The sequence below is a fragment of the Oncorhynchus kisutch genome, unplaced genomic scaffold (assembly GCF_002021735.2).
Source record: "Oncorhynchus kisutch isolate 150728-3 unplaced genomic scaffold, Okis_V2 Okis02a-Okis13b_hom, whole genome shotgun sequence".
Lineage (NCBI taxonomy): Eukaryota > Metazoa > Chordata > Actinopteri > Salmoniformes > Salmonidae > Oncorhynchus > Oncorhynchus kisutch.
This window is the reverse complement of record NW_022261979.1, coordinates 1,633,993-1,648,200: the sequence shown is the minus strand read 5'-3', so window position 1 is coordinate 1,648,200 and position 14,208 is coordinate 1,633,993. Positions and strand designations below refer to the sequence as shown.

At 44.8% G+C, this 14,208-nt stretch overlaps 1 protein-coding gene across 8 annotated transcripts in view; it reads left to right on the top strand.

Moving 5' to 3' along the window:
• Window positions 1-14,208, top strand: part of ptk2ab (protein tyrosine kinase 2ab) — a 143,500-nt gene that overhangs the window by 24,396 nt on the left and 104,896 nt on the right. The window contains exon 1 of one of the 8 annotated variants that reach the window (XM_031811734.1): window positions 12,240-13,907. The exons of the other annotated variants lie outside the window; for them this stretch is intronic. Coding sequence (XP_031667594.1) covers window positions 13,850-13,907 — 58 coding nt within the window. The 5' untranslated portion in view covers window positions 12,240-13,849. Of the gene's footprint in view, window positions 1-12,239; window positions 13,908-14,208 lie in introns of those variants that run through there. 8 annotated transcript variants of the gene reach the window in all.

The following is a 14,208-nucleotide window of genomic DNA, read 5'->3' as shown; positions in this document are numbered from 1 at the left end:
GAACAGAACTAGTAGCAGTAGAAACAGAATCAGAACTAGCAGCAGTAGAAACAGAACCAGAACTTGTAGCAGTAGAAACAGTAACAGAACTAGTAGCAGCAGAAACAGAAACAGAACGAGTAGCAGTAGAATCAGTAAAACAGAACTAGTAGCAGTAGAAACAGATTCAGAACTAGTAGCAGTAGAAACAGATTCAGAACTAGTAGTAGTAGAAACAGAATCAGAACTAGCAGCAGTAGAAACAGAATCAGAACTAGTAGCAGTAGAAACAGTAACAGAACTAGTAGCAGCAGAAACAGAACGAGTAGCAGTAGAATCAGTAAAACAGATCTAGTAGCAGTAGAAACAGGATCAGAACTAGTAGCAGTAGAAACAGATTCAGAACTAGTAGCAGTAGAAACAGAAACAGAACTAGTAGCAGTAGAAACAGATTCAGAACTAGTAGCAGTAGAAACAGAATCAGAACTAGCAGCAGTAGAAACAGAAACAGAACTAGTAGCAGTAGATACAGATTCAGAACTAGTAGCAGTAGAAACAGAATCAGAACTAACAGCAGTAGAAACAGATTCAGAACTAGTAGCAGTAGAAACAGAAACAGAACTAGTAGCAGTAGAAACAGATTCAGAACTAGTAGCAGTAGAAACAGAATCAGAACTAGCAGCAGTAGAAACATAACTAGCAGCAGTAGAAACAGAATCAGAACTAGCAGCAGTAGAAACAGGAACAGAACTAGTAGCAGTAGAAACAGATTCAAAACTAGCAGCAGTAGAAACAGAAACAGAAGTAGTAGCAGTAGAAACAGATTCAGAACTAGTAGCAGTAGTAACAGAAACAGAACTAGTAGCAGTAGAAACAGATTCAGAACTAGTAGCAGTAGAAACAGAACTAGTAGAAACAGAAACAGAACTAGTAGCAGTATCAGTAGAAACAGAACTAGTAGAAACTGAAACGGAACTAGTAGCAGTAGAAACAGAACTAGTAGCAGTAGAAACAGAACTATCAGCAGGAGCAACAGAACTAGTAGAATCAGAACTAGTAGCAGTAGAAACAGAACTAGTAGCAGTAGAAACAGAACTAGCAGCAGTAGAAGCAGAACTAGCAGCAGTAGAAACAGAACTAGCAGCAGTAGGAACAGAACTAGTATCAGTAGAAACAGAACTAGTAGCAGTAGAAACAGAACTAGCAGCAGTAGAAACAGAACTAGCAGCAGTAGAAACAGAACTTGTAGCAGTAGAAATAGAACTAGCAGCAGTAGAAACAGAACTAGCAGCAGTAGGAACAGAACTAGCAGCAGTAGCAGTAGCAGTAGAAACAGAACTAGCAGCAATAGAAACAGAACTAGCAGCAGTAGAAACAGAACTAGCAGCAGTAGCAGTAGAAACAGAACTAGCAGCAGTAGCAGTAGAAACAGAACTAGCAGCAGTAGAAACAGAACTAGCAGCAGTAGAAACAGAACTAGTAGTAGTAGAAACATAACTATAACTATCAGCAGTAGAAACAGAAACATAAATAGTAGCAGTAGAATCAGTAAAACAGAACGAGTAGCAGTAGAATCAGTAAAACAGAACTAGTAGCAGTAGAAACAGAAACAGAACTAGTAGCAGTAGAAACAGAATCAGAACTAGCAGCAGTAGAAACAGGAACAGAACTAGTAGCAGTAGAAACAGAATCAGAACTAGCAGCAGTAGAAACAGAACCAGAACTTGTAGCAGTAGAAACAGTAACAGAACTAGTAGCAGCAGAAACAGAAACAGAACGAGTAGCAGTAGAATCAGTAAAACAGAACTAGTAGCAGTAGAAACAGATTCAGAACTAGTAGCAGTAGAAACAGATTCAGAACTAGTAGTAGTAGAAACAGAATCAGAACTAGCAGCAGTAGAAACAGAATCAGAACTAGTAGCAGTAGAAACAGTAACAGAACTAGTAGCAGCAGAAACAGAACGAGTAGCAGTAGAATCAGTAAAACAGATCTAGTAGCAGTAGAAACAGGATCAGAACTAGTAGCAGTAGAAACAGATTCAGAACTAGTAGCAGTAGAAACAGAAACAGAACTAGTAGCAGTAGAAACAGATTCAGAACTAGTAGCAGTAGAAACAGAATCAGAACTAGCAGCAGTAGAAACAGAAACAGAACTAGTAGCAGTAGATACAGATTCAGAACTAGTAGCAGTAGAAACAGAATCAGAACTAACAGCAGTAGAAACAGATTCAGAACTAGTAGCAGTAGAAACAGAAACAGAACTAGTAGCAGTAGAAACAGATTCAGAACTAGTAGCAGTAGAAACAGAATCAGAACTAGCAGCAGTAGAAACATAACTAGCAGCAGTAGAAACAGAATCAGAACTAGCAGCAGTAGAAACAGGAACAGAACTAGTAGCAGTAGAAACAGATTCAAAACTAGCAGCAGTAGAAACAGAAACAGAAGTAGTAGCAGTAGAAACAGATTCAGAACTAGTAGCAGTAGTAACAGAAACAGAACTAGTAGCAGTAGAAACAGATTCAGAACTAGTAGCAGTAGAAACAGAACTAGTAGAAACAGAAACAGAACTAGTAGCAGTATCAGTAGAAACAGAACTAGTAGAAACTGAAACGGAACTAGTAGCAGTAGAAACAGAACTAGTAGCAGTAGAAACAGAACTATCAGCAGGAGCAACAGAACTAGTAGAAACAGAACTAGTAGCAGTAGAAACAGAACTAGTAGCAGTAGAAACAGAACTAGCAGCAGTAGAAGCAGAACTAGCAGCAGTAGAAACAGAACTAGCAGCAGTAGGAACAGAACTAGTATCAGTAGAAACAGAACTAGTAGCAGTAGAAACAGAACTAGCAGCAGTAGAAACAGAACTAGCAGCAGTAGAAACAGAACTTGTAGCAGTAGAAATAGAACTAGCAGCAGTAGAAACAGAACTAGCAGCAGTAGGAACAGAACTAGCAGCAGTAGCAGTAGCAGTAGAAACAGAACTAGCAGCAATAGAAACAGAACTAGCAGCAGTAGAAACAGAACTAGCAGCAGTAGCAGTAGAAACAGAACTAGCAGCAGTAGCAGTAGAAACAGAACTAGCAGCAGTAGAAACAGAACTAGCAGCAGTAGAAACAGAACTAGTAGCAGTAGAAACAGAACTAGCAGCAGTAGAAAGGGAACCTGCAGCAGAAACAGAACCAGCAGCAGAAACAGAAACAGCAGCGGAGGCAGCTGCTTTACTCTCTCCCTGGATACCAGTATCTATCATGAGTCCTAGTGCTTTACTCTCTCCCTGGATACCAGTATCTATCATGAGTCCTAGTGCTTTACTCTCTCCCTGGATACCAGTATCTATCATGAGTCCTGGTGCTTTACTCTCTCCCTGGATACCAGTATCTATCATGAGTCCTGGTGCTTTACTCTCTCCCTGGATACCAGTATCTATCACGAGTCCTGGTGCTTTAGAAAAGCCAGAACAGAATAACACTGGGGAAGTCTTACCTTCTGGCTCTGGCTCTCCTTCTAACTGCATCCTCCAGGGTTAGTGTAAACGCAGCATATATTAAACCCAGGCAAAGACTTGATGTAGTTTTTTTGGCGGGGCTGGATAGTTCTGTGTGAGCTGGTACAGTAGGCAGAGGATGAGAGGAAAGGAAGCTTTAATCCAGGGAGGAAGTAGCTCCAGCAGTAGCAGGTCGTAATGACGATGAAGGAGTGTAGAGCAGAGCCGTGGGACTGAGGGAGAGAGTCAGTGGGAAACCGCTTCGGTCCCCACAGGCTATAGGATAGATACTGGATGCGTTCTAATTGTCACCCTATTCCCTATAGAGTGCAGTACTTTTGACAGGGCTCATAGGTGCAGTATGTAGGGAATAGGGTGCTGTTTGGGACGTGACCATACAGGCTACAGAGGCAGCAGGTGTTGTACCCTGAGCACTAACTCCACAGTAAAGGATGGTGATGGTGAAGGTATGGTGCTCCTTGCACTGGATATGATGTGATCATTTCTACTGTACTGTAGAAGGAGGGGTTTTGTTTGAGCCCTTGGTTCATGGTAATGCCATTGGGGCCAAATGGATCAAATCAGATTTTGTACTGTGACTCACTTGTCCCCACACACACACACACACACACACACACACACACACCCCACCCCACCCCACCCCACCCCCAATCAGTCACACTGATCTGTGGTATTTTGTTAACATTTCTTGATCAAAGCAAGAGATTTCAAAGCCATTAAAAGATAAGGCTTAGTTTTCAGCTGGAGGAATGTTGTGGTCAATGAAACATGTGAGATGCAACAGCATTAAAGGACACTGTCACGTTCTGACCTTAGTTCCTTTTTATGTCTTTGTGTTAGGTTGTTCAGGGCGTGAGTTGGGGTGGGTAGTCTATGTTCTTTTTATATTTCTATGTGTTTTAAACTGACCACCATCATTCCTGTTCCCAAGAACTCTTAGGCTTCACGCCACAATGACTACCGCCCTGTAGCACTTACTTCTTTAATAATGAAGTGCATTGAGAGGAAGGTTATGGCCCACATTAACTCCATCATCCCAGACACCCTAGACCCACTCCCAATTTGCATACCGCTACAACAGATCCATACACGATGAAGTGTACAAGCAACCTCTGACAAAAGTCCCTCTACTTCTATTCGAGGTGGAAATTATGAATCAGACACCTTATCGATATCAACAGCTCATAGTCCTCCTAGAATCAGAAGTGTTTTTGACTCAATGGAGGAACGTAGTCAGAGAAATGCTGATGAATGTCTTGTTCGAGCTGTATGCAACTGGTTCACCTCTGATGCTCACAGACAATGTGTATTGGAAGAGATTTCTGAGTGTTCTTCGCCCAGCATACACCCCTCCAACCAGACATGCTTTATCTACTTATTTGCTGGATGCAGAGTTAAAGTGAAGGTCAAGCAAATCATAGAGAAAGCAGACTGTATTGCAATCATCTCTGATCGGTGGTCAAATGTTCGTAGGCAAGAAATAATTAACTACATCATCTCCACCCCTCAACCAGTATTCTACAAGAGCACAGACACACCGGCCTCTACATTGCAGATGAGCTGAAGGCATAAGAGAGCCAAGGAAATGGTTAGGTATGTGAAGGGTCATCAAATTATAGCAGCAATCTACCTCACCAAGCAAAGTGAGAAGAATAAGTGCACCACATTGAAGCTGCCCAGCAGCACCCGTTTGGGTGGTCTTGTCATCATGTTTGACAGTTTCCTGGAGGGGAAGGAGCCTCTCCAAGAAATGGCCATATCACAGTCTGCCGATATGGACAGTCCCATCAAGAGGATCCTCCGGGATTTTGGGAGAGAGTGGTAAGCAGCCTGAAACTCCTGAAACCTATAGCAGTAGCCATTGCACTGATTGAGGGAGACAATGCCATCCTGTCTCATGTTCAGACTCTGCTTGCAGATGTAAGAGAAGAAATCCGTACTGCCCTGCCCACTACACTGTTGCTCCAAGCAGAGGAAACTGCAGTTCTGAAATACATCAAAAAGCGTGAAGACTTCTGCCTAAAGCCCATACACACCGCAGCGTACATGTTGGACCCCAAGTATGCTGGCAAGAGCATCCTGTCTGGTGTAGAGATCAACAAGGCCTATGGTGTCATCACTACCGTGTCTCGCCACCTTGGCCTGGATGAGGGAAAGGTTCTTGGCAGTCTGACGAAGTGCAAGGGCTTTGGGTTGGAGATGCAATATGGCAGTCGTGCCAACATATCTCATCACCCACCTGGTGGAAGGGACTATGTGGATCTGAGACTCTTTCCCCTGTTGCCTCCATTATCCTCCAAATCCAACCAACATCAGCCGTCTCAGAGCGCAACTGGTTATTGGTAGGGAACACACACACCAAAGCACACAACAGGCGTTTTGAGTCTGACAACGAGCCATCCTCAACAAGGTTGGAAAGGGACAGTGAAGATGAGGCCTCAGAGTCTGATGTTCAAGAGGTGGACATTGAGGAGGTCCAGGGAGAAGACATGGAAGCCTGAGAGGAAGACAACCAAAGCTTTAGTTTCAACCAAAGCTTTAGTTTTTAGATTTGACAGATGTATGTTGAAAACATTTTTGGGAGATGCGATGGTTCATTGGGGATCATTAGATATTCCCTTTATTTTGTTGTTCAGTGAAAGCATCCCATGTGAAGAGTCAACCCAATTAATTAAAGTTCAATTCGTAACTAAATTGTTTTTTTTATTTCTATTGGAAGGATTTAATCATTTACAATTACAGTGCGGCAAAAAAGTATTTAGTCAGCCACCAATTGTGCAAGTTCTCCCACTTGAAAAGATGAGAGAGGCCTGTAATTTTCATCATAGGTACACTTCAACTATGACAGACAAAATTAGATTTTTTATGAATTTATTTGCAAATTATAGTGGAAAATAAGTATTTGGTCACCTACAAACAAGCAAGATTTCTGGCTCTCACAGACCTGTAACTTCTTCTTTAAGAGGCTCCTCTGTCCTCCACTCGTTACCTGTATTAATGGCACCTGTTTGAACTTGTTATCAGTATAAAAGACACCTGTCCACAACCTCAAACAGTCACACTCCAAACTCCACTATGGCCAAGACCAAATAGCTGTCAAAGGACACCAGAAAAAAAATTGTAGACCTGCACCAGGCTGGGAAGACTGAATCTGCAATAGGTAAGCAGCTTGGTTTGAAGAAACCAACTGTGGGAGTTTCAGGCTGCTTACCACTCTCTCCCAAACCAACTGTGGGAGCAATTATTAGGAAATGGAAGACATACAAGACTCCCTCGATCTGGGGCTCCACGCAAGATCTCACCCTGTGGGGTCAAAATGATCACAAGAACGGTGAGCAAAAATCCCAGAACCACACGGGGGGACCTAGTGAATGACCTGCAGAGAGCTGGGACCAAAGTAACAAAGCCTACCATCAGTAACACACTATGCTGCCAGGGACTCAAATCCTGCAGTGCGAGACGTGTCCCCCTGCTTAAGCCAATACATGTCCAGGCCCATCTGAAGTTTGCTAGAGAGCATTTGGATGATCCAGAAGACGATTGGGAGAATGTCATATGGTCAGATGAAACCAAAATATAACTTTTTGGTAAAAACTCAACTCGTCGTGTTTGGAGGACAAAGAATGCTGAGTTGCATCCAAAGAACACCATACCTACTGTGAAGCATGGGGTGGAAACATCATGCTTTGGGGCTGTTTTTCTGCAAAGGGACCAGGACGACTGATCCGTGTAAAGAATGAATGGGGCCATGTATCGTGAGATTTTGAGTGAAAACCTCCTTCCATCAGCAAGGGCATTGAAGATGAAACGTGGCTGGGTCTTTCAGCCTGACAATGATCCCAAACACACCGCCCGGGCAACGAAGGAGTGGCTTCGTAAGAAGCATTTCAAGGTGCTGGAGTGGCCTAGCCAGTCGCCAGATCTCAACCCCATAGAAAATCTTTGGAGGGAGTTGAAAGTCTGTGTTGCCCAGCAACAGCCCCAAAACATCACTGCTCTAGAGGAGATCTGCATGGAGGAATGGGCCAAAATACCAGCAACAGTGTGTGAAAACCTTGTGAAGACTTACAGAAAACGTTTGACCTCTGTCATTGTCATCAAAGGGTATATAACAAAGTATTGAGTTAAACTTTTGTTATTGACCAAATACATATTTTCCACCATAATTTGCAAATAAATTCATAAAAAATCCTACAATGTGATTTTCTGGATTTTTTTTCTCACTTTGTCTGTCATAGTTGAATTGTACCTATGATGAAAATTACAGGCCTCTCTCATCTTTTTAAGTGGGAGAACTTGCACAATCGATGGCTGACTAAATACTTTTTTGCCCCACTGTATGTGTACTTATGATGAGGTAAAAGGTTTATGTTTCTGTCTCCATATGATATGGTAAATATATCCAATGCAAAAAACATTTACATTTAAATGGAATTCATATTAATTTGCGTATATTTCTGTTCATCCCCATTCCTTCCCATATAGTCCCGTGGAAAGTATATAATATAGTATATAATATTATATAATATAGTATATAATTCCCATGGAAAGTTTCCACCCCAAAATGTGCAACCCTAGTCCTGACTCTCTGTGGTCTCTAAAGATCCCATGGCACTTATTGTATGAGTATGTGTCTTAACCTTGGTGTCTTTGCTAAATTCCCCATCTGGCCCTCATACCATCACGGCCACCTAATCATCCCCAGCTTCCAATTGGCTCATTCATCACTGTAACTATTCCCCCGGTTGTTGCTGTGTTTGAAAATGTGTTCTCAGTCAACTTATCTGGTAAAATAAGGAATAAATCAAATAGTCTATATGTTCAGACAGGAGTGGATACCAGACCTGATTCCCCCTAGTGAGAGTAGACCAATGAAATGAATCCATCGGCTGCACAGCAAGCAGTTGGGTGAGGTCCTTTCCCTTCAGGACTAGAATTAACAGCCCTGTTCTACATGTCTATGTTCTCTAACCAAGGTTTTGCGACCATGCATTCATCACCTTCTTAGAAATATTGACTTTTGTGTGTGTGTGTGTGTGTGTGTGTGTGTGTGTGTGCGTGCGTATTCACGTGTCTTTCTCTCTGAATGAAGATGGTTGTATGTTGAACCTTAAGATAACTGTACAGGTGTCCAGTTGCAGCTTGTCCCTCTGCCTTGCACCATGCGTGTTTGAATTGAACACTTCCTCTCAGTAGAAAATGTACTCACATGCCTCCAAATCTAGTTCCTATTTCCTTTGCATACTTTAGTATTTGACTTTTGTTTTCATTATTGTTCACATTCACAGTAAGTTGCGTTACATCAGTAACCTGCGTTGTCCTGTAAGAATAGAAGGCCATGATCAAACCCTCCCTGGAGATAGCCTGGCCTAGCTGCTGAATGGGCCCTCCCTGGAGATAGCCTGGCCTAGCTGCTGAACAGGCCCTCCCTGGAGATAGCCTGGCCTAGCTGCTGAACGGGCCCTCCCTGGAGATAGCCTGGCCTAGCTGCTGAACGGGCCCTCCCTGGAGATAGCCTGGCCTAGCTGCTGAACGGGCCCTCCCTGGAGATAGCCTGGCCTAGCTGCTGAACGGGCCCTCCCTGGAGATAGCCTGGCCTGGCTGCTGAACGGGCCCTCCCTGGAGATAGCCTGGCCTGGCTGCTGAACGGGCCCTCCCTGGAGATAGCCTGGCCTGGCTGCTGAATGGGCCCTCCCTGGAGATAGCCTGGCCTAGCTGCTGAATGGGCCCTCTGTGAGTTGGGAAAAAGGCCATGTTTTTCTTCACCGCAGCGAAACAGTGGAACAGAAATGTATGGTTGCTCAGTAGTGCTGATGAAGTGCTGTTTGACTTTCATTGGAGTTGACACGTGTTGTTATAGCAGCGTTGCTCTGGCCAATGTGGGCTCAGACTACTGTCAATAACTAACCTAGAGAGAAGCCTGCAGTCCCACAGTCAATCCCTCTGAGCCACGAGACACTGTTACACAATCTCTTTAGGATGAGACTACAGTACAACTAGAGTAATGAGGTCAATACTCTCACAAGCTAGACAGATAGTGGGCTACTCTATTGATTATATTATCTAAGCTTATATACCAAGCTTTGTCTATACTACAAGGAAATTAAGAATGAATGATATAACTAAACATCCCACGGCAATGACCTGATGTCAACATCGAATAAACAAGTCTTTTGATTGATGTTGGATTGAGTTGAAATAACGAGGAAACAACGTTGTCATGTTTAACCCTGAGGGATAACAACTAGACTCTTATTATCCTAATATCCTATTAGCAGCCTGTTATTATCAGGCTGATATGATTCATGGGATAACCCAGAGTGAGTTGTATCAAGTTCATGTACAGTAATTGAGACATATATGTCAGTCTTACAATCAGATGGGTGTTATTTGGGGAGTGTGTGGGGACAACATTAAATCTCTGTCCTCTCCTGTATCACCCCTGTTAACCATCTCTCTCATCTAGTCTACTGGCCCTCCAGCCTCTCAGTCACTACAAGGGGTGTGTGTCCGTCTGTGTCCTATAATGATTAGCCTAACCTGGTAACAGGCCTTTCAGAAACTATAGTAGGGGAATTGGCTGAGGCAGTCAGTAGACATATGAGATTAGCCGACTTGACAAAATGCCTCATCATGCTAGAAAGTTCCTGATAATGTTGACAAAAGGTTTATTTAGTAGGTATATTTAAGAGTGTTAAACCTTAAAGATGTTTGACATGAAGTCATTTATCATTCTTCCATACAGTAGGTTCACTCAAGGAGCTTTGTCAGTATGATGAGGCATTTTGTCAAGTCGGCTAATCTCATAAACGTTTCCCGGCAGGTATAACTTTGTCTTCTATGAAAGGATTGTGTTTGTGTGTGTGTGTGTGTGTGTGTGTGTGTGTGTGTGTGTGTGTGTGTGTGTGTGTGTGTGTGTGTGTGTGTGTGCGAGAGAGTGAGTATCTCAGTTAGAGGTGACTGTAGGTCAATCTGGAAACTAGCAGAGTCAGCAGATAGGCTAGGCTATACTTCCCCCTCATCACTGTCCTTGTGCCTGCTCTGCTGCCTGACTGACTACTGACTGACTGGCTGACTACTGACTGACTGACTACTGCCTGACTACTAACTGACTGACCACTGACTGACTACTGACTGACTGGCTGACTACTGACTGATTGACTACTGACTGGCTGACTACTGACTGGCTGACTACTGACTGACTACTGACTGGCTGACTACTGACTGACTGACTACTGACTGGCTGACTACTGACTGACTGACTGGACTGACTGGCTGACTACTCGACTGGCTGACTACTGACTGACTGACTGACTACTGACTGACCTGACTACTGACTGGCTGACGACTGACTGACCTGGCTGACTACTGACTGGCTGACTACTGACTGACCACTAACTGACTACTGACTGGCTGACTACTGACTACTGACTGGCTGACTACTGACTGACTGACTGGCTGACTACTGGCGGACTGGCTGACTACTGACTGGCTGATTACTGACTGGCTGACTACTGACTGGATGACTGACTGACTGGATGACTACTGACTGGCTGACTACTGACTGACTGACTGACTACTGACTGACTGACTACTGACTGGCTGACTACTGACTGACTGACTACTGACTGACTACTGACTGGCTGACTGACTACTGACTGAACTGACTGGCTGACTACTGACTGACTGACTGGCTGACTACTGACTGACTGACTGACTGGCTACTGACTGGCTGACTACTGACAGACTGACTACTACATTTTGTAATGGTTAGGTTGATACGAATGAATGCACTGATATGTGGACTCACGTGGCTTTTTGTCATCTTTGAAAATAATTACTTTACATCGGAGTTGTTCCTGTTGTCATAGAGATGGATAGAGGACTCATCATGGATATAACCCGTTTTAGGGCTTCCACCATTTTAAAGTAGTCAACTGGGTGGGGATTCCTATGAGTTGGGAGAAATCAACCAATGAAACATAAGAAAATGTACTACTTTAAAATGGAGATAGAATGGGAAGCACCATTGAGGCTGTCACAGACGTTTTAATGGCACAGATACAAAGTTGAGTCCTCTATCGATCTCTATGCCCTATTGTTCACATGTGTATCTTCCATCTAAATGGTCCTACCTGATCTGGCCTCCTCCCGCCTGCCTTCTGTCCTTGAGGACATGTATTTCCATTGTTAGAAGAAAAAAATATCTTAATATATTTTTTATATATATATTAATAATAAAAAATTCCATTGTTAGAGCGGTCGCTTGACGATCTTGTCAGTATAATTGACAATCTTTCCTCACATTCACAAAAGCTTTGTGTGTTGTTGACTCCTCCTCCCAGGCCGGCCCTCCTATCAACCATGTTGTTGTCCTCCCAGGCCGGCCCTCCTATCCTCTTATCAACCATGTTGTTGACTCCTCCTCCCAGGCCGGCCCTCCTATCAACCATGTTGTTGACTCCTCCTCCCAGGCCGGCCCTCCTATCAACCATGTTGTTGACTCCTCCTCCCAGGCCGGCCCTCCTATCCTCCTATCAACCATGTTGTTGACTCCTCCTCCCAGGCCGGCCCTCCTATCCTCCTATCAACCATGTTGTTGACTCCTCCTCCCAGGCCGGCCCTCCTATCCTCTTATCAACCATGTTGTTGACTCCTCCTCCCAGGCCGGCCCTCCTATCAACCATGTTGGTGACTCCTCCTCCCAGGCCGGCCCTCCTATCCTCTTATCAACCATGTTGTTGACTCCTCCTCCCAGGCCGGCCCTCCTATCAACCATGTTGTTGACTCCTCCTCCCAGGCCGGCCCTCCTATCCTCCTATCAACCATGTTGTTGACTCCTCCTCCCAGGCCGGCCCTCCTATCCTCCTATCAACCATGTTGTTGACTCCTCCTCCCAGGCCGGCCCTCCTATCAACCATGTTGTTGTCCTCCCAGGCCGGCCCTCCTATCCTCCTATCAACCATGTTGTTGACTCCTCCTCCCAGGCCGGCCCTCCTATCAACCATGTTGTTGACTCCTCCTCCCAGGCCGGCCCTCCTATCCTCCTATCAACCATGTTGTTGACTCCTCCTCCCAGGCCGGCCCTCCTATCCTCCTATCAACCATGTTGTTGACTCCTCCTCCCAGGCCGGCCCTCCTATCCTCCTATCAACCATGTTGTTGACTCCTCCTCCCAGGCCGGCCCTCCTATCCTCCTATCAACCATGTTGTTGACTCCTCCTCCCAGGCCGGCCCTCCTATCCTCCTATCAACCATGTTGTTGACTCCTCCTCCCAGGCCGGCCCTCCTATCCTCCTATCAACCATGTTGTTGACTCCTCCTCCCAGGCCGGCCCTCCTATCATCCAATCCACCATGTTGTTGACTCCTCCTCCCAGGCCGGCCCTCCTATCATCCAATCCACCATGTTGGCTGGGCTCCCACTAAGCACGCCTTGTTTACTCAACTCCGTCTGTCACCAAGCCAATCACAGCCTGCCTCTCTCTTCCTGTGGAACTGAACTCCATTCTGTCTTGCCTGGGTAACAGCAGCCACGGTGGAGTTAGGCTAGGCTAGCAGCCTGACTGTGTTCACAGCATTCACATTATTCACAGGACTGTGTTGTGTTGTGGAGCTGGAGGACTCTGTTGTGAATATAGACAGGCTTCTGGGCTTGCCTCGCCTTCCCCTCAGCTCAGGAAGAGAGAGGAGCTATGTTGTGTTGCAGAGAGGACTCTGGCCTCGCCCCCCTCAGTTCAGTCCAGGAAGAGCTCTACCATGAAACAGCAGTGACATGTTGATCACAGCACAGGCTTCTCCTCTTCTCAGCCAGGAAGAGCTCTGTGCCGTGTGAGGAGACAGGAGTGATGACTCACTGTGGCTCCTGAGCGGACAGGACGCATTGTGATAACCAGGATGTGACGTGACTGGACAGGAAAGACGTGAATGTGTTGTTCACTTTGTATGTGTGTGTATGGGAGAGAGAGAGAGGAATGTGTGGGTAAGAAGAAGTGTGTTTGTGCCTGGAAGAAACCAAGAAGAAATCCCATGGATCTGTCGATTCTCTACTGTGTAACCTAGTGGACATACTCTACTGTGTAACCTCGTGGACATACTCTACTGTGTAACCTAGTGGACATTCTCTACTGTGTAACCTAGTGGACATACTCTACTGTGTAACCTAGTGGACATACTCTACTGTGTAACCTAGTGGACATACTCTACTGTGTAACCTCGTGGACAGACTCTACTGTGTAACCTAGTGGACATACTCTACTGGGTAACCTCGTGGACATACTCTACTGTGTAACCTCGTGGACAGACTCTACTGTGTAACCTAGTGGACATATTCTACTGGGTAACCTAGTGTGCTGTTGCTATAGCACTAATGTTGTCACTACGGAACTCTACAGTGGAGTGTACCTGCTGGCCCTTCATCAGTAAAGGTAGGAGGAGTGACTGATTGGACTGTTGCTGTGCTGGTGTTAGATCAGAATAGTAGTGTTTGAATTGAGTTTACCAGGAGTTTATTAAAGAACAACTCTGAAAGGAAGTTGTCCAGTCGTGGGCTCAAATGGACCAGTTGTGTCTGTACTGATCTCCATTGCTTCAATGTTGTCTGACTGATTATCAAGAGTTAGGATATTTACCTCTGTTTTCATACATGTGTTCTGCCTGGGTTACCAGAAAGTACCATCGAAGAGGTCACCATCTGAGAATGTGTGTGTTTTTGGTGTTAAGGGCAGG